Source organism: Leptonotus elevatus, chromosome 13 (assembly GCF_054856555.1).
Source record: "Leptonotus elevatus isolate MCC_2025b chromosome 13, RoL_Lele_1.0, whole genome shotgun sequence".
Classification (NCBI taxonomy): Eukaryota; Metazoa; Chordata; class Actinopteri; order Syngnathiformes; family Syngnathidae; genus Leptonotus; species Leptonotus elevatus.
In genome coordinates, this window is record NC_141251.1 from 10,011,536 (window position 1) to 10,037,422 (window position 25,887).

The 25,887-nt window shown below is 39.4% G+C and overlaps 1 protein-coding gene across 4 annotated transcripts in view; it reads left to right on the forward strand.

The window, feature by feature from the left end:
* The first annotated feature begins 378 nt into the window (after positions 1–378).
* Positions 379–25,887, forward strand: part of inpp5a (inositol polyphosphate-5-phosphatase A) — a 132,390-nt gene continuing 106,881 nt past the window's right edge. For all 4 annotated transcript variants that reach the window (XM_086093526.1, XM_086093525.1, XM_086093528.1 and 1 more), the window contains exons 1-2: positions 379–866; positions 19,777–19,818. In XM_086093526.1, coding sequence (XP_085949652.1) covers positions 789–866; positions 19,777–19,818 — 120 coding nt within the window. In that variant the 5' untranslated portion in view covers positions 379–788. The remainder of the gene's footprint in view (positions 867–19,776; positions 19,819–25,887) is intronic.

Genomic DNA, 25,887 nt, shown 5'->3' on the forward strand with positions numbered 1-25,887 from the left:
ATCCATCCATCCATCCATCCATCCATCCATCCATCCATCCATCCATCCAGCAATTGTAAGGACGCCATATGGAAAAATGCCTACACTCTACCTCAACTCTTCTAAAGCAAGGACGTTCTTAATTTATCTGTTTCATCAGGCTTAATATTGCATGTGTGCAGACCGAATGCCCCACAATGGGATGGGTGAAGAAAGTGTCTGCACTCCTAAACTTGTGATCCTAGAATCGCCCCTGGCACCAACCATGTTTATCATGCCAGCAATCTCAACACGTCAGTGGAGCAAAGAGCAACAGCTGTGTTTATAGTGCGCTGGCCCTTTAAGAGAGCCCCGTGTTTCCGATTGGCACAGTGACGTCACAGCAGTGCGGGACTCCAGCCTATCGTGTCTGAAGACTGAACGCAATGGTCCTGGTTAGAGTCCTGCTTCACGAGGGACACTTTTACACTGTTCCACGCAAGGAAAAGGCTCGCCCCTGAAATGAACCAGACCCCACAGGCGCTCGCCGTGGATTAAAACGGAAACTTTTACGATGGAGATGGGAAAGTAGCGCGAGAAGCAGCAGGCTAACGACCGTCGCCATCGGACCTTGTACTGCTAAGCAACTCCTCGGAGATGGACGGTCACTGCTGAAAAATATGCTCCAGCCGAGCCACCTCAGCCCCGGCTTCAGTCGCGAATTCCCCGTGTTTTAAGCAGCTTTCTGAGACGTTCGCCTCCGCTCGCTGGTTTATCTCCTACCTGTGAAGTTCGCCATCCAGTCCTCGACCCACCTGCGAGAGAGAATCATGGCTGGAAAGCTGACAACGGCGCAAGGCACAGGAATACTGCTGGTGACAGCCAACGTTGGATCCCTGTTCGAGGATGTGAGTTCCTCCGTTCGCGTCTTCCCCTTTGCAACCCCCAGCGTTGTGCACGTCTAGTTTTTTTTCTCTTCTTTCTGCTTTACGTTTTCAAACACGTTTTTTTTTTTACGCATCACTCTTCTAACATTTCAGCTTGTCACGACTCGCGCGTTTCAAGTCGCCCGCGGTAGCCAAACTGCAACAGTCTCGCGCATAAACACGCGAGGCTGTCATAGTTCTCATAAACACGCTCACTGGCTTTATGTTCAATGTTTCCTGTTGTGTGTATGCCATGGCCCACTTTCTCTCTCATGTGATGTGTGTGTGTGTGTATAAAAACGATTAAGATGTCAGTGAGGCAGGAGATTTCACAACACAAGCCAACGTTGATGTCTTTTAGCCAACCCAAACAAAACCTTATCAAAGGGTGCCAATTATTTATTTCAACAAACTTATCAAAGGGTGCCAATTATTTCTTTCAACAAACACATTCTTATACATGTGTCAGATACATTTTTTTTGCTAATGTTGCGGTAACAGGATTTACGTGTTTCATTTGACACTTGAGGTTTCACAATGATACAATTATCATGACTTGATTAAGAGCAGTTTGTAGTTTATTACCGGTAACACAAACCTGAATTAATGTAAAATGTATGTATTAAAAAATATTTATTATTATATTATTATACAATGAACAAAAATAGTGAATTTTTTTTGTCCCCATTCTTGTGTTTTAACTTACTTTAACATCAATTACCAGTAGGTTCACGTGTAACTGGTGGCGCCCACCCCAGGGATTGAACCCACACTGCGAGCAAGTCTCCGATGTATGAGCACAAAGTGTATGTGTCGAGCTAAAACTCCTGGCCACCATCAAAGCTGAGGTCACTACTTGACTCTACTGAATGTGCCTAAAGTTAGCCAATCGAATCAGCCGGCAGGGCTACCAGCCAATTAGAGGCAGAGGAGGGTGGGCCACGGCTTCACCATCCTTGAGTAAAAAAATAGGTAATCTGGCTCACAGATATTAATGAATGGTGCACATCAGCCTGGCGGGTTAGAAGTGTTTGATTGAACAGTGGAGTTGCTCAATACTCCAAACCCTTAGTGTCACTTTCAGTGGTATTAGCAGTGCGTTTCCCTTTTGTTACACAATGGAAGTTGGAGTTTTCCTTCACAGGCCTATAAATATCCCGCCTCTCAACTGAGTGCTGAATGTCTCATGGATTTTTTTTCTCCCCCAGACTTTGAAAAGACTCAGCCAAAATGTCCATGAGAGTTTGTGTTCTTTGAGGGAGTGAGTGCGCACTTCGGATTCTATTTATAGCTCCCAGTGTGTTGGTACCCCCCTTCAGTAACAGTCGAATGAAGACTTTGTGGACTTGGATTCCAAATTTAGGTCTTCTCATAAGAAGTGTCATTTGAGACCGTAGGACACAATATGGAAGCTAAGCGGCCATTTGAATTAGTTTTGTCTTAATATTATTACATTACATATATCATACTTGTCAATATACCCTCATGGACAAATGTTCAATGTTGACTGAATAGTGAGTATGTGTGTTCTTTTCATGCCGGATTTGCACACAGTATTCTGTATTTTAAGACTAATTACAGATTTATTGTAAACTTTATGAAAATGTCTCCAGTGTGAGAGTGAAAGAGAGGAACTGGAACTTTTATTCCGATTTAGACACCCCACTCTGTCAACTGAACCTCCTTCCATGAATTCATAGTCAGTTACTTTTTTTTTTTAAGCAGTTTTCCTGAACTGAATTATAAGGTTGAACATTTTTAATCACCTGAAAGCCGAGTTTAAGTTTTGCGTCTCTGTAGAAAAGGCACAGGGATATTATGGGGGTGACCAAGTCAACTTGGTAGTTTTTTGTCTTCAGAGGTCGGATCAGCGCTTTATGTGGGATGCCACCTGTCTGTGTAAGAGTACTGTAATGCCTGGGTGGGGTGTAACGTTTAACCTAGTTGCTGTCTTGCAGTTAGTTCACCAGTCTCCCCAGATGCTGGCAAAGATGTTGTCATACATTTACAGTAATTGTGTGCTTGCACAATGATGTATTGTTGTGGGAAAGCGCACACAGTGGCAATTCACTGCTTTGCCGAGTTCTGTGTAAAAGGCTCGGGTGGATAAATACTGAAGCTATGGTTGCTGATGTGATGTCCGAGCAATTTTTCAGGATGTCTGTGTTAAAAGAGCTGACAGAATGTTATTTTCTTTTAATATGTCCCTTAAGATTAGTTTGTGCTTTTCATCTTGGATGCCGACGGTTGTGGTGTGACAAGTAAAACCCACAGATGTGGGGAAGATTGTTTTGTGGTTATCATTTGTAAACAGCAGGATTTGGGTAAGAATAAACAAGAGGCCACACTAATGTTTTGATACTACTACTACTACTACTAATATTAAAATAATTATAAACGTGACGAGCAGTTCAGATAATGGATGGATGGATAATATATGATTTTTTTTTTATTATTACCCCTTTTTAAAATGTCTTATTTCCATTTCTTCTTGTACTTTATTTTGGTGGTTGGCAAATACTTTAGGTGCGTTGCCACCACCTTCTGGCCACTGGTGGTAAAACCTCCAAAAGAAAGTCAGCACCATTAGGGAATGGACATTTTGGATGCCAGTCCGTGCTCTGATTTTAATAACATATATAAGTCTATAAGTCGCAGGACCAGCCGAACTATGAAGAAAAGTAACTTGGAGTCTGAATAATACGGTAAGAAAGCTACCTACTGTACCCTTGGATAGCTACTTGTCTCATTCTATGGTACTTTTTGCCTCATTTTGTGGTAATCAGATTAAAAAACAAAAACAGATTCAAATAAAGCACGCTTGCGCCCGATAAAGGAATGCTTTGATGTGACAGTGACCTTGAAAGATGACATCAATTTCTTGTTGGGACCTATAGAAAAAAAAAAACACGACTGGAGTGCACTCACGTGCTAATACACATAATTGTTACATAATGTAGCACCTTTGCAAATGATCTTTGGCCGAGTGCTGCCACTTACTTTAAAAGGACTAACACACATTTGCCTTCCCTGAAATTGCCCACGTTATTTTAAATGATAAGTGGAAGCTGATAAAACTGTAATTTTAACAGTAAGCATCATAAAATCTGGTTGATATGCTTTGAAATTCAAAAGGTGGCACCAGATTGAAGTGAGTTCACTAGATTTGACTGTGTAACCAGGAAATCGGTATACCTGGGAATGCAACAGTGATTGAATAGTGAGGCAACGTTGAGAAGAAGTGCAACAACTAAGACTGCGACTAAATATGACTGCTAGAATTTTGTTTTTAATTCTGTGGCTGTTCCAGTGTCTTACCGTATGGAAAAGTTTATGAAACAAAGTTTAGATGACGATGATGCTGTTTTAGTGTTTTCCATGGCGTACCGGCATTCAGCCAGGGGTGACAGACATTCACGAGAGTTGTCGTTGAGCTCCAAAAGACACTGAGAAGTTACCATAAGTGATTAGGTATACAGTACAGAATTTAAAGAATATTATTGAAGGAAATTTGATGTATATAGGTCATAGATTTGACACACTGTATTACCTGCTCCATTCGCAAGCCTTATGGCCACTAATATATGGCCACTAATATAACATTTCATAAATATATGCATGCACTTAGTAGTAGTAGTAGAGAGTGGCATGTTTGTTTTTATTCACGACAATTTGTTGTTGTTATTGTTTTGTCTTCGATGACCAAGGTGACATAAGCTCTGGATGCAGTCCCACTGCGCCTCATTGTGCTCTGCGATGGGTTGAATGAAAATAACAGATTTTACAGTACATTGTAATTGTGACAAAGTACCTTTAGCTTTTGGTCTGCCGTGCTGTGCAATGATTTGTAAGCTGATGACATATCTATCCAAGTTATGTTGCTCTACGAGGTCCCATGAAACACATTTGAAATGCTGCAGTGTAATACACGCCAGAACACACGATCTTGTTCTTTCAGCAAGATGGACTTGACCAAAGCACAAGTTCAAATTGCTACTGAGCACCGCACTTCTATTTTTGAGTTTGACGCCATAATCACGTTGTGTGCATTTGTCAGAGTGGACAGGCTGGTTGTTTGATATTTGTAGTAAGAAAAAAAAAAAAGGAGTAGATCAATTCTTTCAGGCTAATATGCTATTAGGTGTTTCATGCTAATGTGAATCGTTTGTATTTTGTTTGGTTATTCAACTACTGAATACAGTGACCGTGCAACGATGCGTTTGCTTATTTATAATTTGATTACTGGATAGCAGAGGTGGACATTCCGTCTGGAGTGTCCGTCAGTCCGTCCTTGACGGGTGCTCGTTTTACTGACGAATGACGGACTGACGGACTGACGGACTGACGGACTGACGGAATGCTCCCCTCTGTCTATGAGTCCTAAAATAGTAGCGATTACGGAAGTGTGGTTAAAGTAACCCGACGGATCAAAGTTATTTTATGCGAGTCGGCGGTGATGTACTGCAGTTGTTTTTTGGTACAGAAACCCACTAACCAACTGACTCAAATCGATTTTTAAGATGCGAGCCGTCATTTGGCAGTTTTTTTTTTTTGCTTATAGTGAGCAATTTGTCAAAACGGAGGTGTCAAGATTATATGATTCTCCCAGTTGAAGTTTGCTGTCAAGCTAACCATAAAACAATTTACAGAATTGCATCTTATGTATTTGAATCAACCACAGAGGAAAGTCCACTTGGCTTAAGGAGAAACCCCCCCCAATGTAAAACATCATTTTCATCTTGTATTATCATCAGTTGGTAATATCTATTGATATTTGTTTCATTTTGTTGTCACAGTCACAATATGCAGCTCATCTGAACTCTGTGTTGACCTAAGGATTCGAGATCTAAAATTATTTTCACAATTGAGCAGATTGGGGAACAAAATAACTCCTATCACACAGTAAGCTCACACCTCAGGATAGTCTCTCAAGATAATCTTTCAGGGACATCCGAGAATTGGGTCTTTGGAATTCAACCATATCGTCAATATGTGCATATCCTGTTTTACAAAGCCGTCATGGAACACTCAAATTTTATCATTACTTTACTCTTTTTGATGTCCACTGTTAAACTAGACAATTTGCACTGATTGATTGTGCTTGATGAACTAACGTTCTATATTATTTGGAGACATAAATGGCGTGGCCATACATATGTCTCATTATATTCTCTTGTTATTATTGGTTACTTGGCATTTGTATCCCACCAAATGCACACACACATACACACGTTTCCTTGTCTGTATTACATAATTTTTACACATTTACGTGTGGATCCAGTATAGTCTCTTGGCAGACCAATAATAATATATTTTCTGTGCAAATGTGAGATCTTAATATTTTGTGATATTTGGGACATGTATTTTGTTTTTCCTTGTCTGATAACCGTTGATGTTATTGATAATTGGTACAATTTTTGGCTTGTTGATTAATTGTTCAGGATTTTGTAGATTGTGTGGAATTGATCGCTCACATATTCAATCAGCTCTCTGTAGATTGACAGTTATTTATGATTCATGTAAACAATAGGCATTTTGTCTTTACATTTTCACAAAAGGAAGATCTAATGTGCAGTAGAATGAATGTGAAAACGTTTCTTTTTCTGCCTACATCCAACAACACTACAAGAGCTGTGAACATTCAAGTCATGCATGAAGCACATGAATACAACTTTAAATGAATCTAGGTTAGGATGAGCCATCCCAACTTTTTAACAGACTTCTCCAGTTCTTCAGCACGTGTAGTGTGTGTGCAATGCATGCCTGTCTGTATGTGTGTGGTTCCTTTCACTGCCTTATCAACGCTACCCTTTGTGGAGGGTTATCACTTGGTCTTCCCCCAGCAACAATAAAGTTTCCACTGTGAATATCTCAAAACAATGCAAACCCTCCATTTTCTCGCCATCTCTCAATCTCTTCAAAAGGCTATTTCTAGTTTTCATCTTTGAGTATACAATAGCTCTGCCTAAGACATCCTACAAAAAAGCTATTCATAGTTTTGTCAGGAAAATGATTTGAACTAACGGTATGAATAGAAGCCTGACGTGTTGCTACGGAGAGACATTCTTTAGGAACACACTGACAATGTTAAATACATGTTTTATTTTTAGATTGCTACGTTTTGCATGTGTCAATGTGTTGAGAGGCTTTTGAAGCGCTACACATTGAAGCGCACGCTGGCCATTTGCCAGTTTTGCCATTTGCCTGTCAGCGCTCCTTCACACAAGTGTCAGTTCAACTCAGGCACTTCTTGAAACTCGCCAGTTCATGCCTCAGGGAATAACATTGACTATGCCTATCCTGCTACCCTGCAACACATTTTCATCACCTGGTAATATGAAAGAAAATATGTTTGTTTGACAAAGAAATGACAAAAACTGTCCACTCAAAAAGCAATTGTTTTAATGATTAGGGCCCAACCGAGTAATAGGCCTGCCGATTAAATCGGTTCATTTAGCCCTTCTAACATCGGTCTGATGTTTGCCCATTGTTTTTGTTTTTTATCGCCGTGGACTGCACACCAAAAACCAAAATATCAAGGATGCGTGTTCTATGACTGTTGATAGAACATGCTTCGGCATTGAGAAAATACTAATACTAATACTAATACTAATACTAATACTAATACTAATACTAATACTAATAATACCGTTGACAAATGACCAAGTGATGACTTATTTTCAGTGTACAACAATCATGCATTGCATTTCATGGGAAAATAACCCGTGCCGACACGCGACACATAGGCACGGCAGTTATCTGGGCTGCTACTGCTTGCTGGCGTATCATGGCAGTTGAAGTGGTTGTGCTTTTGTGTTCGCACTGTGAACGGCACGGGAGGATAACAAAATACTAGCTTGCTAATCACTGTCAAGATAGAAAGTGCACCATAGTACACACATTCACATTACCATTAGCAGTTATCTAGTTGCGTCATCGAATATAGAGTTTCACAGTGGGCTGTCTGAGCAATCTGTTCCGGCCCTTTGGGTTTGGTTGGTGTAGTATTCTCAAGAGTCAATCTTGTGTTTCTTTTTTATTTTTTTTATACAATTTATTTATAGCTCAGTATACAGAGCTGCAGTATCCGTCACATGAAGCCGTATTTCTTCTTTGTGTCTTTTTTATTCTTCGTCATTTCTCCAAAGTCATCTTTTTATGTGGTGCCCTCCAGTGTTCAGACTGAGACAAAGACACCACAGTTAGATGAAACGGTGCCTTTAGGACAAGATGACAAACTTGTGTTCCTAAAACTCTGGTTGAATGGTAGGTTTTCCTAAATGATACTTAAATCATCGTTGCAGTAGTTTTATTCTTTACATTTCGCTGGATTCCTTGAAAAGTAGTTGTACAACCACATATTTTGATTAGGACTTTAATAATTTTTTAGAGGACCAAAAATAAGCTATTATATGCATTTTAAATGAATCAGCTAATTATTCAGAAATCTGTCATTTTTGTTTGCCAAATATTGGAATCATCATCGGCAAAAAAAAAATATATCGTATCCATATCGTTCGTGCTCAATTGACGACGCTCACTAGTTAGCTTGTATTATGTGTTGTTTCTGCAGTACGGACGGAAACCTTGTAAAACTGCTATGTAAATCTCCTGCCCAAGCTCTTTTTAATAAGGTTGTATGATAGAAACAACCATCTTTCCTGTACCACGGATGCAGTGTGGCAGCCGAAGATGTAATGTACTTAGGCTATTTTAAGCTGTCCAATTCACATAAAACTGCCAGACATAAAACAGGACAAGGTTTTTACAAGGTCTGGCATCTGTTCGGTGCTTCTGGCTTGTAAAGTATGTGGAAAATTATTAATTTGTTGGGTCTTAATTTGACACATCTTCATTACATATCACCATTCTAGGAGCCTAGTTTTCATTGCATATACAGTGTATACAGTTAAGTTTATTACAAGTTTAGACACTATATATAGATAATTCCTTTGTTTTTTTGACCTGACCTGAGTCATTTGCTATACAGAATGTGTCCTGCGATTGGCTAGCGACCAGTTCAGGATGTACGCCAGCTCTCGCCTGAAGTGAGCTGAGATAGGCTCCAGCACATCCGCAAACTATAGGTGGTGTAGAAAATGAATTGATGGCTGTATTGTTACATAATTGCTGAATCTAGAATCTGGATGTAGTAGAGACACAGTTCTGCTTATATGATATTGATAGCACACAGTGCCATCTTTCCTAAGAGAACATAAAGCAGCTTGGGCATGCATCCTCCAATTCCCAAATGTCACGCTGTGACCCCATGCCCCAAATAATCAGATTTTTCTGGTACCAAATCCAATCTGAGAAAGCATTTAAATAAACATAAAAGTTTGCTCAAGGCTAATGAGTGCATCATATTTAACAGTCTTCGATTTACGGATTGGCCAACAACGCTTACATTCGACACAGGTAGCAGTGGCAAGCATGCTTATGTTTGCGACTCGTCGTCTGCTACTAACCAAGAAATGGCTTAAAAATGTTGTGCGGCACTACACAAGGAACAAAGATGAACAGCAATTTCCAATTGAGATTACCGTAGAATAAATTTGGCTTAACTTTGATTATCAGGTGTTATGGGTTTCTTGCGTGGACTTCTAGAACTAAACTTGTTGGAATTGATTCAGCAGCATTTTTGGTGCTTGTCGCATCCAAGTAATGCAGTCCATTACTATCACTATTCCCAATAAAGACTTATCAGTATGTCCAGTTGTCCACTATTTGTCAAACTCCCGAAATTACTTATCAAACTGTATTGCTACATAGAGTAACACTTGAAATGTCATTTCAAATATATGCTAGCCAAATGCTGTTCACATAGCTTCTGGAGACTAAGTTTTTGTTTGACTTTTGTTAAGTACCATTTAATGGTACGCCAATGGACGAGAAACTCTTCGTTCTCTTTCTTTATATTATCCCTCTCCATATTTGTAAATAAGTGTTTGACGCATTAAAAAAAAAAAGAAGAAGTGATGTCTGTGAAATAGCGTCGTCACACAGAGGCTATGTTCTTGTTCCGGAGCAAACAGGATGCTGTGTGCATGAGAGTGATGTGAGATAAGAATAGGCGACAGAAAAAATATATAAAAAAAAGACCAAAAAGTGGCATTCAATTGTGATAGAGAAGATTGAAAGCTAGAATAACGATGAAACACTAAGCCTCTACCACCGTACTTGACTTAAAATGTCCTCTGTTGTACCATCCGTACTCAAAACACAAATGATGACATAGTTACACATGCAGTACTTGTCTGTCTTTTTGTATCTCGTTTCAGGGCCCTGAGAAGTCTGAGAAGCTAAACTTGTGTTAGGGATGATCACTTTAAATTGCTGGCCTGCAGAATGTTTTTCTCATTTGATGAATTATTTTGATATCCTGTCACGAGTATACAAAGCCACAAGTCAAGCTAAAAAAAAAAAAAACGGACCAATTTTGAGCATCAAACATTTGATGATAATTTTAATTCAGCCTCACATCCCCCCAGGCTTAAAGTGTAACTCAACACCAAATCATTTTGTTTGTTTGTTTGTAACTACTAATGCTGTCTACTTGCCCTGGTCATTATTTTTGACATTTTAGTGCATGTTTGTTGAAAGCTTAAATTTAGGGCAAAAAATATCTGTGTGGTGCCATCTTCAGGTTTAACACTGAGATGAACACAATTTGGCTCTCATTAGACGAGCATGGACTACCCACGTCACTTAGCGGCTCAGTCTCGTACTCGCCTCCTTACACGCCTCCTTAGCGAGTTGGAATAGTAGCGTTTGTGAACATCTTTATATAGATTTTCAGGTCTGTGATTTATTAGCATAGCATTTGGTTCGTAGTATAGAAATTGTTTAGATTGTGGTTTTTACTGCTGCTGTCAATCAAAGCCAGAACACCTAACCCTCTCCCGCCTTGCAAGCCCAAAGGCCTCCAGGCAACTCCCCCTTTGAGCGCCGTTTTCAATTAGTGAGAGAGAGTTTGGTTGGGGTCTGGGGGTGAGTTACACTTTAACCCATTATAGCCGGGAGTGCATTACCGCGTTCCTACCATTAGAGGCGGGAGCGCTCTTGCGCTCTTCTACCTTTAAACCCGGGAAAGCGGGCACGTCTTTTAGTTTTGCTTTGACGAATTCTCGGACATACATCAGAATATACACGTGAGGGTGACGTGGGCCTCGTTGCATGTCCTGGAATTTTGTGTGTTTTGCTGCTGGTAACGTTGTGAATTTCTCCACTGTGGATATAAATAAAGGTGTATCTTATCTTTATTCAACCATTTATGGCTGACTCATGTTTGTGGGAGTTATGAATTATATGACGGTGATTGACCAGTCGATAGTGGCATATTGTTAAGAAATATGTTTGTTTGTGAACAATGAGGATGTTGAAAATTTCAACGACTTTGTAACGGAATGGACAATAAAAAATGACTGCTTGATCCGAGTGTTGAAGGTAAATATATCCGCAGATATGACACAGTTGTTTGTGATTTATTTTTATTTTTATGTATTGACAGTTTATAATAATACAATTGGGTTTGTGTGAACGCCACAGGCGTAAGCTCTGAAATGTTTTTGGAATTATGTTTCTATCTGCTTCAGGAGCCGAGATATAATTTTTTTTATTAGGCATTGACAATATTGTTGAATTTCCAGGAAAACTTCTAGGTCACTGGAAAAGAGCGATTCTAAAGTCGTTTTTTTCCTCCCACCAATAAAATAACCTAGGCTTGTTTGAATTTATTTTTCCCATTGTATATGCAAGGGGTTCATTACGTCTGTAAAAGCCACACCTTGCATACACATACCAGTGCTGGGTGGATTTGTCTTGGCATTATGTATGTATGATTGTGGTAGTATGTGAGGCTCGATTTATTTTATACAATTACTTAAGATTAGATGTTGTTCCTCCTGTACTAGTTTTCACTTTTATTCTTTTTTTGTGTGGCTTTTTGCGTGTGAAGTAAATCCGTCTTGAGATGGGAATCACGAAGCAGAGCAGGCTTTTATGTTCAATGGGTATGCTATATAATGGGTGTGTTAAATAATGCAAACAAACTTCAAAGTATGCCTGTATTTTTTTTTTTAGATGTAAATGTGGCAATATGAGCCAATCAAAAAGTCTGTCTGGAACAGCGTTAAAGCGCAGCATATTCGACTTTAAACAGCAAAATAGCTGGCATTTTAAAAATATACTGTATCTGGCATGAATATCCATCCATGCATTCTAGATGTGAATTTTTTTCCCCATATCGCTAAGTCCAAGTTAATTGCTTGTGTCTTTCAAGAGGGCCTTAGGTTTAGGCAAAGTGAGCGCTGATCCTCAAACACATTTTTAAGGTGGACATTCAATTATGTTTTTCTAGTCATAATTATTACCAGGCAGCTTGTCGAAGGAAACTTGAGCTTATCATATAAATTAATAATAATAATAATAATTTATGATCCTTAACTCGTTTGCAGTCCATAACTCATTAAACATGAACCCAAATTAAAGTCAAAAACATGTCAGCAGTCAGATGGTATGCATGACAAACTGTCAGTGGTACTGTAGTAACACTAATTTTTTTATGTGAAATCAACCGTTTGACCGGTTTGAAACTTGCTGCAAGGTTGTGTCATTGTTGTCATAAAGTATTACTACTAGTTTGCTACTAGAATATCCCTGAAGCAAGGTTTGCTTCTTAAATGTGTTGTCAATGCTTTTTGCATGGAAGACGACACCCAAGACCACACAATCCTGTATCTGCTCTTGCTTATTTATGAATGCACATTTAAGATGAGGATCTTTCGCTCTCAAGTTTCTCTATTTTTATCTACGTTTAGTCCTCACTAAGCTACTTAACATTTCACAGGCTATTTTTGTAAGTACAGCACAATGCTTTAAGATTGTGCTACTTTTTTTTATGTTGCAGTGTTTTGGAGAGATTTTTGTACAAAGCAATTGTGACTTCACAAAAAAGTCACATAATCCAACGAAACACATTTTGCTACTGAAGAAAATGTTAGATTAAGATAAAGTAAGCATGTAAACAAGCACATATTAACACATGATAAACTGGGCTGTAACAATAAAACATTTAAGAATATCTATTCCCAGAAACTGATTATTAATGATAGTATTATTGATGTCTATTTTTTTATTATAAATTTTTAATTCTCAAGAATATTGAACATCGGCATTGAAATGTAGAACAACAAATAGAATATTTGGATAAAAAATATAAATAAACATGACATGTGCTCTGTTGAGGGAAAAAAAAACGCTTAAACAAATACTAACACAACACACACCACATATTTAAAGTGGCAAAGTATCTCCCTCATAATGTCCTCCTTCACCTGATTGTACAAGGCTGGAAATTGCCAATTTTATGATGCACAAGGCTTTGTCTGAACATTGTTGTAATCTCGCCAATGCAAGATCTTTCTGCACCAGAGACCTTGGGTTGCAGAGATACAGACTACGTTTACATGCAGTCAATGTTCGGGTTAAGGTCAGAATTCCGGTTTCTGAAACAATCAAGCTAACACGTTTACATGCGTGCCGGAAAGTGTTACTCCCGTTTACATGCTCGATTGGAATAAGCCGTTCGGACCGTGACGCGCGGATAACATAATTACGTAAATAACGTCATTTTCGCTTTTAACTTACTATACGTTCAATAAAAGACATATTTATGTCGCTCACCACGCTAAATAAAGTAGCCGGGTTTCCTCCTCGCTCCAGAAGTGTGGTTCTTTGCTGCAAGTGTCATGTCTGTTGACAACGGCTTAAGTATTTCCGGTGGGTTACACGTGTAATTGGGGTATCACTGGGACGCTAATAGTGTCATGCTTAACAGACACTCTGTAAATTATGAAATACACATGACGCTTGCCTTTAAAACTTTCAGGTCCAACGGCTGAAATTTGCTCACCTCTTTTCATTTTCTCAAGCTTTTCTTTGGTTGATATCTTCTCTCGCGAGTTAAATAGGCGGACTCTTCCGGTATGGTGTGCTGTATGCAACTGACTTAGTTGAAATAAGTGGTGGGGGAATTTGTCAGTACAACTCTGTTCACTCACTAACTTGCAAATCTTGGCCAAGGTGGGCTGACTAAACTCTGCATATGCACACTGATGACATGCAGCCAACCATGTCAAACAGCGGTTTTAAGAATATTTCATCTAGCCTAATGCTGATAAAATAATGGAAAATTCTTCCTCAGCCACGCCTTTTGTATTTTTGTGTTCAAAGGGTTGCGTTCTTGATTGACTTCTTCCTGCAGAGGCGTCGCTGGAGATCCCATTAGAATAGCTCGGTGCATCAAAAAAGAAGTATGATGTGTCGGTTGAGTAACACATGGCAGAGGTGTGAGTGGGAGAGCTCAAACTAGTCAGATCAGTTGCAAAGCCATTGTCTGTTGCACAACATGAACATGTTCATCACTGATTTTTACATTGAGATATGATTGCATCATAAACATTTTGGACACACAAATTCACTGTTGGCCAATTCACTGAATAGCTTGTGTGTCATTGTCATATTTTGAAATGTAGCGAGTTTGCCACAGTCTTGCAAGTACAAGGCTTTCAACCCACACAGTTTTGTTGTGGCTGTTGTAATTTCCTGTAGTCTGATGACACATAATTTGCACAAATCCCAACTGATTGCATTGCTGATTCACACGAAATCTAACCCTGTCCTCTGCAACCTCTGCTCTCACACCAACTACCTTCATGTCCTCTTTAACTACATCCATAAACCTCCTCTTTGGTCTTCCTGTAGACCTCCTGCCTGGCATTTGGAAACTCAGCATTCCTCTGCCAATATACTCACTATCTCTCCTCTGGACATGTCCAAACCATCTCAGTCTGGCCTCTCTGACTTTTTTTTCCAAAGCTTCTAACATGTGCTGTCCCTCTGATGTACTCATTCCTGATCTATCCATCCTGGTCACTCCCAAAGAGAAACTCAGCATCTTCATCTCTGCTACCCCCAGCTCTGCCTCCTGTCTTCCTCCACTTCTTTTCCACACTCTCCATTGCTCTGGACTGTTGACCCTAAATACTTAAACTCCTCCACCTTCTTGGTCTCTTCTCCCTGTAACCTCACTCTTCTACTTGGGTCCCTCCCATTCACACACACAGACACTCCGTCTTGCTACACCTCCATTCCTCTCCTTTCCAGGGCAAACCTCCACGCCTCTAGCTTCTCCTCCACCCGTTCCCTGCTCTCACTACAGATCACAATGTCATCTGCAAACATCACAGTCCATGGAGATTCCCGTCTAACCTCGTCTGTCATCCTGTCCATTACCATAGTGAACATATTCTGTTTGCCTTAAGAGATGAGTGAAAATGCTCGAAATTGGCTGGCACTGTAGGGGTTGTCTTTTTGGATGAAGTTTGGCAGGAAAAATAGTTAAATAAAGTGACTTGGGACTTGCTCGAGACTTGAAGGTTAATAATTTAGATTTACCTAAGGCAGGCACGTATGTAACGTGATCCCATCTCTGGTTACGAGGTGCTAAAATGGTATCTTTCGGGCGTATGAGATGTTTCATGGGAAATTGTCAAAGACAAGCATGCTTTTGGACATGTGCGCAAAGCAACAGTCAGGAATGACTAATATATTGAACATTTTAAACCAAGCTAATTGTGTCGCAACGTGTAGTACACTGTCATGTAGAAAGACGTGGGAGAATAGGTGTTACCGGAGCTTTCAAGGTCCTCCTCCATAATTTCGTGCATTATCCTCCACAAGGATGACTATCCCCAGGAGTTGATCTCTTTATTGTCTATGGTGATCTCTTTAGATTTGTTCAAATGAATTTTAACGAGCCTCTTAGGGCCGCTACACACTGTGCGATGCTTCTGAATCCCACTACGAGGATCCCACCATCGCAAAAAGTGACAGTTGGGCACTCACCCCCGCACATTGGGTGATTTAGCATAAAGACTGACATGTGAACTGTGAGAGCTTTTATCACATTCTGAGGCTTCTCATACAATGTGTTGTACCGTATCACTTGTTTTAATCCATAAAAATATGGCATGTGGTGGGAAGCTATAATTTTCTGGAATGGACTTTTCGCCTGTGCGAAGGTTTCCGTGCAATTAAATTTTTGAAACCAGCCACTCTTGAAATCTTGTGGAAGAACCCTGCGTGAGTGTTGAGTGGTCCGCTACATAGATTTTAAGATGCATTAAACACAGAGGGCATATACACTTCCACCACAGAGCAACAGTTGTTTTGAGGTTTTTCTTACAGGGTGATTTCAGAGAAAAAACATCAACCCTCAAAACCTCTGTCCAATTCTCTTAACAATTACAATAAGAGAATATTGAAGGGCAGAATATAAAGGCAGACAGCCTGATGCGTTGAGCTTTATCTCTTCACATTCAAGTGCTTAGGTCAACCATAACAATAATAGAGTAATGTATGTTGATAAATATGAGTATGTCAACAACGTGCCTCGTCAAAGTCAGCCCAGCAGTTGAAAACAACCACAGTCAAGGTCGCAGATGCTAAGTACCATTATTTTCTCAATCCCGGGTCATTTCACCCCATTCACTTATTATGAATCAGTTTTGTAGGTATCAGTCATTTACTCTAAATTTCAATTTTAAGCTCAAATTGTTCCAGCACCATTTTTTCTTTATATCTTCATGCGTTCCAATTTCTACACTTGCCTCTTAAGAAACATTTAAAAACTTGTCACACCAACCAATCAGTTATTCCTGTAATATTTCTTCACTGGCCTCCTTCCTCTAATTCCCTCCATCAGTCAGTGTCCAATCTTGGCTGGGTATTTTTAGGTAGCTGCCTACTCCTCTGAAAGCCAATGACCTGGTTTCAAAAATTCAAAAACATTCTCGACATGTACAAGAGTTGCACCTCTTGGAGGTGTTTGTCTCATTCCTAATTCCTAGTGCTGTTGTTAATCAAATCCATCATTTTTGTTTGATGATGGGATAGACATACAAATGGATTAATTCATCAATTGATCACTAATAATTAAGCAATTTTGTGGAATAGATTTTTCATCAATTGTGTGTTGAAGCATTTGAGGCAATAAAAGTGGAATACTTTGCTTATACCAGTAGAGGCACTTCAAGTCTCAACTAGTTTGTAGTTTAAAGCAGTGGTTCCCAACCTTTTTTGCCTTGTTGTACCCCAAAACCTTTTTTTTTTGTCATAGCGTGAGTAGTACGCCCTCACTCGTGTGTTGATGATTCTCCAAAAGTAGAGAACGTAACACAATTGATGATTATTAAATGAAAAACATTTTATTTTGTTTCCTTCATTTGAACATTTAATTTTCTGTGGCGACCCCTGAAGGGAAAAGCCGAATGGAAAATAAGCATTTATTTAGATCACAGTAAAAAGGCCTTTTTCCCTTCCTCCAAATCTCTTCCCTTTCTTTCTTTCTTTCTTTCTTTCTTTCTTTCTTTCTTTCTTTCTTTCTTTCTTTCTTTCAATACTTGCCAATAATCATCGGCTACCGATATTATCATGCATCCCTAAATGTAACGCATAAGGTAGCTGCAAAGAAACTATTTGCAGTTAGTAATTTGAAAATATATTTCCTTGGGCCTTCCTATTGCAGCTCATTTGGTTATTGGGCAAATTCACAAAAAAAAATCATACAGCATCTGGCCCCAGACTCTTAAGTAGGCCATTAAATTAGGAACATGAGTCAAGAGAGATGGAGGAGGTAGAAAAAACTAGGTGACTGAGGGTGCCAGAGGAGGAAGTGGAGGTCTATAGTCTTGGGATGGTATGGGTTTATTTTTACCTCTCAGCCTGTATAGCCCCACTCTCTAATTAACTGCAAATTACATCCTGATAAGCTGCGGATGGTGTAAAGTGCCATGGGTACACACATAACTCTCCAAGGACAAGCGCCACTCAACGCCTTTTCTATTACACCGACTTGCTCTCCGGGGCACAGGCCTCAAGCTGCCTACTGGGCTTCCTCTGAGCCTCCCTGGCAAGGTCAACATCTGTTCCACAGAATGACGGCCCGCCAAAGCTGGGTCAGCCTACATCTGAGCATGCTGGAAAGTACTGGAAAATTGTTGGCCATGCTGCAGTAGTTTTTTTTTTCTTTTGACTCTTGACCTTGTGTTGACTTGATCTAGAATATTCTGTATATTCCACAGCTGCTCTCGGACACTTAGAAGACTGTCAGCAGTGCAGTTTTATAGCATCGCACTATAGTCCATCCCAAGTTGCTTTTTTATTCTTGCAAGTTGTGTTATGAATTTGCAATAATAACTTGTCTGCATGCACCATACATTTACTGAGCACTGACTTACAGCCGTGTGATATTCAAAGGCACTTTACAAGTGAAAGAAATTGTTAGCTGGCAATTCAGGTGACAATTTTCTCGTTAACGTTTTTATTACTCCCTGTCTCTGTTTTGCCTTCTATTTCTCGTCTTCTGTTCGTGTGACTAATGACAAGGTCCAGTGCTCATGTCCTTATATAGACCTACAGTATGGTTCTGGCAGAAGCTTGGATGATGGTGCATGCACACACACAAACAGACTTTCTAAGTCTGTAGGTAATTTGGTAATCTGTACCCTTGAAAACGTTAGCATATTAGGGATGCAATGCTCAGCTGCATTTGTTGGTGTAGCTGTGTTATTTGTCACCTTTACCCTATAAGTGGGTTGGGTTTGGGGTGAGGGTGGGATTAGTCAAGGGGCCACATTTTTTTTTTCTCTTTCAAACCGAGATGCTTGATACTTGGCTGTAGTTTCAATTTATATCAAATCGGCTAATTACTACACCCCAATGCAAGCCAGTCACTTACCATACAACATTAAGAGGTCCAAAAACACTCAACTGTCAAAACTTTGTGGGCGTGTTTGTGCCGGTATATGATTAGAGCAAACTGTGTGTGCAAAAGAAAAGCAATTTTTGTGGATTTGGCCTTGAGTTTCCCAACGGTTGAAGTGAACCAGTGCGTACTCCTAGCGTATTTCTTAACATCGAGCAGCAACAAGTGGGAGAGGGTGAGTTTGAGACGGTCAATCGTCATTGTACTGCTTCATTGTTAATGTAAAGGATATCCAGTTCATGTCAAATCTGTTGGCCCTCTGGGGGCCCCTGCTGGCTCGGGGGCCCCAAGCAATTGCCTGCCTTGCCGGATGGCAAGCTATGCCTCTGAGCATAAGCCTTATTTAGTTTTTCTTTAGATCCGTTTAGTTAAAATGGCAAGCACTTCTGAATGATCTGGCCAGATAAGAGTGACATGGCAGTTGCATTGAGGCTGAAATCTGATTGGACTAAAAATGCACAAACAATATACAAGTACTGGACGCAATGCAGCCAAGAGAAAATAATTACTACAATTTCGTCAAAAACCACCAGAGGCCAAGTATGTGGCACTGGCCACTACGTTGTTAATTATTTTAGTTAGCAAGAGCATGGACATGCACACACATGAGCACACACATACATGCATACACAACTGGCGCTCGTCAGGCCGAGTTATCGACAGAGGGAGATCTCTCCTTAAATGGTACAGTAGACAGCAGGGCCCTGTCTCTTTTCCCGTAGCACAGTGGAAATGAAGTCTGGTTCTCAGAATAGCCTTTTAAAGTGGAGGAGAGAGGAGACGGAATGATGATACAGACATAGCAAAATAAGGTAAAATAGATGGCAGGTGGAAGCTTGATGGCTTAACTTGTAGTAGTGACCATGACCGATGTCAAGAGCTGCACATCTTACGTTGCTTTTTTTCCACTTTGCACCACGTTGCCCGTCAAAAGGAATCGTACACAATTTAGATTTATCCCTTGTTTTTTGTTTGTATTTAATCCTGCTTGATTTTTCCTATTAGTAAATCAATGTGTGGATAGTGATATTATTTGTTTAACAGTTTTTTTTCTTTTCCTTGCAGCCTGAAAATCTACAGAAAACATGGCTGAGGGAGTTTTACCAGGTATGTATGTATGTCTGGCCTTGACCATGTTAACATTTCTGTCTAACAAGCAGTAAATGTTTAGGTTTGGCGTGGAACAGTTAACTGCCTCTGAAATCTTTAGCCTCAGCTGTACATATGTTAAAGCTACATCTAAAGCACAACGGGGTGGAACGTTTCTGGTATTTTTCCATGTGAAGTTAAGTTGGGGAATTTTGAAAATAATAAGCATTGTAAACATCTCAGCTTGTCACAAGACATGCGTCATGTGACTGACCATAAATTTATAGGCCCCATGCCAGTCCCACAATTTCAAACTTTTGCTTTCTCACTGGCACTACTTAGAAATATGCAACTCAATACTTGGTCGTGTAATTCACACTGAATTGAATGCCATTATTTGTATACAAAACCTTTTTCCCCCCTTAACTTTATTTCGAACATTTAAAATGACAATAAAACACACAAGCATAATGTCACAGTTGTGCCAAAAACAAATAACAGAGACATCTAAGTTATTCCACAAAACGAGGATGAAGTATAACTGTTTTCGTTCTCCATAAATAATAGTAATGACATCCAAAGAAAGTCATTTACAAAAGAAAAGACTTACTGTTCAAAATGGAATAGGATGAAGCAACTGCTTATCGAGTCCCAATTTTACCTCACTTATTACTTTAACTCATTATTCATAAATGCCTTAACAAAATTTTACTTTCAACCACTTTTTTTTTATTATTCGTCCCTAGTATATTTAGCAAAAATTATTATTTTTTCAAATACAATTTCTTAAATTGACAAATACTTGTACTTCTTTTAATGTTTTCCTCAAGACCATTCCACAAAACCACTCCACAGATCGAAATGCACAAAAGTAAATTTTCCATCATATATCCGCTTTCATTCCTCATTTAGTGAATTGTTATTCAACAAGAGCAATTTATGCACACTTGCACAGTCATATTCATACCTTAGCTCATTATCTGCCTACAAGCCTTTGACTAACTACAACTCTTTCCGCTGGAGTTTGCGATATGAGACAAATCAAACTCTGGTGCCTCATAATGTACAGTGGACATAAATGTTTTCCATGACTGTTCAAATGACCATTTTTTGGGTGATATAAAAGTGAAACCAATATAAGTAATTTCAAAACCTTTTCTACAATTTAATGTGACCTATAATCTGTACAGTTTCCTTTTTTTGAGAGTGGAATTAAAAATAAACAACTGATATAATCTGGTTGTAAAAGTGTGCACACCCTCTGACCCTCTTCAAATTTAAGTTACCACTCACATTCAAACTAATGTTGAATGGGAGTCATTGTTCACCTAACACAATTTAAAGTGCCTCTAGTCTGATTAACTCCAGATAAGATTTCATACGCATATTTTTCATGACTTTGAGGTTGCATTGAGGTTTCGTGCTTACACTAACTGCTATTTTGAACTCTTCATAATGTTTTCCACTTTGTCTAAGGCCCTAATTCCAGATGAACAACAAAAACAGCCGAAAAAGCATGACACTCCCGTATGTTGTTCTTTTGGCGATGGGCAGGGTGGCTCCAATCATGCCTTTTTGAATTAGGATCAAAAAGTTCAACCCTGGTTACATCGGACCATACAGTAAAAACACATTCGTGTGTTTGGGAGACTTTGCTATGGTCCGATGAAAACATAATCAGTGACGCACACGTGGCAGCATCATGCTTTGGGGCTTGTTTTTCTTCATCTGGAAACTCGTGTATGAGATAGCATTCAGTGTCAGCACAACACCCTCAGGCTTCATCTAGAAAGCATGAAAATAATGTCAGTAAAAACCCATTGATCAAATTTTAAGATATGAATGTTTTAAACGGGATATACAGTTTTGTTTTTTTACAAAGCTGTGTCTGTGTAAACAACATTGTGGAAAGGGTAGGGGTTGCTCTGCTGGAGGATTATTTGTCTGTGCCCAATAAAAACCAAGCCACACTGATGTGTTTCCATTAGCAGTTTAAACTTCTGAGATCATGTTTTTGGTTTGCATTTGGTTGGTTTTGAACGAAATTGCAATTTTTCAAACACTTTTTTTTTTGCTTGAAGGGGAAGTTAACCCCAAAATTGTCTCTGTAATATGTTCTATATAACCCCACTAATCTAAACATGGTATTCTGATTAATATTGTGTTTGTGATATATGAGTTAGGCAGCAAAATTCAGCCTTTTTTTAAAAATCCATCTCAGGGGGCGGCCATTTTGTCACTTGCTCTCGACAGAAAATGACATCACAGCTGCTCACGGCTTAGGTAACGACCAATCTCAGCTCAGCTTCAGAAAAAACAGTTGAGTCGCGATTGAGCGCTGAGCAGCTGGGATGTAATTTTAAGTCAACAGCAGGTGGCAAAATGGCCACCCCTTGAGATGACTAAAAATGGGTGGATTTTGCTGTTTAACTCACTTTCCACAAATGTAGTGTTAATCAGACTGCCAAGTTTAGACTATTGGGGGCACATGCAACATATTATCTATCGTAAAGAAAATGTTCGGGTTGACTTCCCCTTAAAAAAAAAAATGAAATAGAGAAATGCTATTATTCATGGGTACGAGCTATACGACCAAAATTGTACAGAAATTCAATCACAATTACATTGTATCGTAATTTTCAGTACCTAGGGGCTGTGAAAAGATGCACTCTTTGGATACGTTTACACTGCAAGGCGTGATGCCCAATTAGGATTTTTTGCTAAATCCGATCTTTTTATGTACAGTCCTTGTTCACTTTACAAAAACAAATGCAACTTTTAATGTGATCGGAACGCATCATGATGTTACACACATATGTACAAAGCACAATGTTGAGTGACGCACAAAAAATAAATAAATAAATAAATAAAAAGGTGGCACAGAGTTTATAGATGTAAATTTGGTCCAGCGTTGAGGGGCTCATTATCTCATATTGGCAGAGGATTGAGGTGGGAGGAGGTAGTAATATTTTCTAGATATGAGGCGATGTTCTACGTTTTCCTCATTTCATGACGATGTCCACTAAATATGACTCTGAAAAAAATGAACCATCTGCAGGGCTATATTCCTGTTATCACCACAAATTTCCACTTAATGTTTCATGTTTCAAATGGGATTAAATTAAAGTCAAATATAAAATCAACACTGTTACTACAACTTCACACAGTCTGTCTCCCTCCCAGTATTGTCCACCATCCTTTCGGAGCGCATATTTGGCTTTTGATGACATGATCTGGTTGGATGTATCCAGATGAGCCTTCATACTGCAGACACATCAGATACGTACCGGTAAATATCCCCAAATGAAAGAAGCCTAGGTCGGATGTGGGGGAAAAAAAAACAGATAGACGTCGCATATTGCAAAGAAAAAAAAAATCGGAATTGAGCTGCAATGTGAACGTGGTCTTTAATTCCAATATGATATGTACTTGTATAATGTATGTTTGTAAATTGATATGTGGTGGTTTTGACATGCAGTAAGGTTGCTTTCTTATTTGTCCTCCGAGCTTCTTATTGTTTCGAGACGAGATCGAAGACTTCATTTCTTCCGCATTTGTCCCGAAACGGAAATACTCAAAAATGTCTTAACCTGGTGTTGTGTTTTGTATAAAAGTGGATTCCCTAGACAACAAGAAGTATTTTCCAAAGTAAGTCTTATTTGCCACATCAACATTTCACAATTCTCTCACCACTTGGTAAATATCTCGAACATGTCCAGGACCTCTTCCCCGTTTTTGTGGTGTGACGCGAGACGGCTTCACACACACACACAATTTAAAATCCCCTGATTTTTGTTTTCAAATGCTGCATTTTTGTGCTCCAGAACTCTGTTTTCATGATAACAAGTTCAACTGGTCTAAAAATTCTAAATGCTTATGTGTTTACATTTTCTATGTAAGAAATGTAGCCTAACCTTTCCCTTAGTTGCTATTCATATCCGCCATCCCCAATTATTTACACAAGTATGAACCTCAAACAAAATGTATACGGGGGACCAGGTCCCTATTGGTTCTGATCCGACTCACCTTGAACACACAATGCTTGATTGACGTCACCCTATTTTGCCTTAAGTGTATACAAGAATAGCATCTCTCACATATCCAAATATTGCCACAGGGAACGAATATGTGTCTTGAAACCTATTGCCTCTTACTAGTATTGCACAGTACATCTAAGATTAGTCTTGTTTTAATCCTCGTCTTTCACATATTGCTGCAGGGTGGAGGGATTTCCTTTTACAGTACATGAAACATTTTCTTTGCATTACTATCTTACGTTGCTGACTGTACATTGGATAATAACATGTACAGTAATTGGTTCCCTGTCAAGCTTTGCCATTTACTTTTCAATGGAGGTACATGCCTACTACAGTATATAATGTATTTTTAAACGCTAGTATGGAATGCTACTACGTGGCTGTGTTATACAAATGCTATACAAACAGTGTCTCATCGATTGGAATCGACTGGGAACAAGAACGCTTATCGCAAAATAATTCACTAATGTTTGATGGGAAGTTTAATGTTTGAAGGGAAGTGTTTGAAATCAAAACGAAAAACTGCATGCTCAGCACCCTTTTCACACAGAGCTTCTTCGCTGCATTTTCCTCCTCCAAGTACTGAGTTATGGTACTGAGTAATTTTTCCGTCTCAGCCGCTTCGTCTGGCTTCTCCGGGGGGGATCCCAAGGCATTCCCAGGCCAGCCGGGAGACATAATCTCTACAGCGTGTCCGACATGCCCGAAACACCTCACCAGCGAGGCGTCCATTAGGCATACTAATCAAATGCCCAAGCCACCTCATCTGGTTCCTCTCAATGTGAAGGAGCAGTGCCCTGTGAGTTGGGCCACGGCCAAAGGTGGGGGACCTTGGCAGTCAGACCCCCTGCTATAGAAGTTGACTCTATAAACATGAACAAAAAAATGTATATAGTACATTTTCAAAGTGTAGCATATCTGAAAAAGAAAGTTTGATTGATTGATTGATTTAATTTCCAATACCAAATTGCCTGCATGGCACTAACATTCCTGAAAGAGCACCCTTTTATCCATTGCTGCCACTTTTGTAATTATGTCAGATTTTGATCAAGGTGGACACGACCAATGACTACAACATCCAATGGCTGCCAGTACCACATTGTGGGCCTAATCCCATGTCTCTTCAGTCGAGGCTCCAGCTCCCCCTGCTGAAACACATCCTCAGTGACTATTACCAACTAAGAGCCGAGACCTCTCCGAAAACACTCAGTGACATGCTCTGGCAGGTTAATTTACATTGTCAATATCCAGAAGGATGTCGGACCCAGAAGCATCAAATGAGGGGGGGTCGGGCTTTTGCGAATGGTCCATTACTAGTGATGGTGAGATGAAGTCCCATGAAGCATCAATGCTTTCAGTCAACTGTGCCGGCACATATACTGACACTTCATTAGGATTCATTTACTCTATCGCGTCATTAAGTGGTCTAAAGACCAAGCAGTAAAATATGCAGAATGAAATTAAATTGTAGGCTAAACGGATATCCATAATGCAGTGTTGCCATTTTAGCATTAATTGTGTAGTGCAAATACGGCATTAGTAAGAAATATAGATAGGAATGAGTTGTAAATACAAATTATTTTAAAACTGTCAAAATCTAAGACGGGGATTGAACCAAGACACAGTGAATAAAAAAGCCAGCTGAACATGATGCATAAAAACTTGCACCAAGCAATGATGACAATGACTTGGAAATAATCCCAAGGCTAATCCACAAATACTTTTACACACGAAGTATTCTTTTCTCACGCACACAGTCAGTCTCTAACTCACCGACTAATTTGAAGCTGACAACACCTGCAAAGCGGCACAAGATCTCCAAGGTCTCTAGTCTTCTCATGTAATGATACGTTGAATTAACCCATGACGTCATCTGCACAATCCGAGGCCTCGTTTCTCATCAGTAACGTGATTTACATATATATATATATATATAAATAAATAAAGTACAGTATACGTTGATGTAATAGAACATAAATGAATATGTAGTGGGTTTTTAAAATGAAAGAACATTGAAACATTTTAAAATTATACACACTCTCTCTTAAAA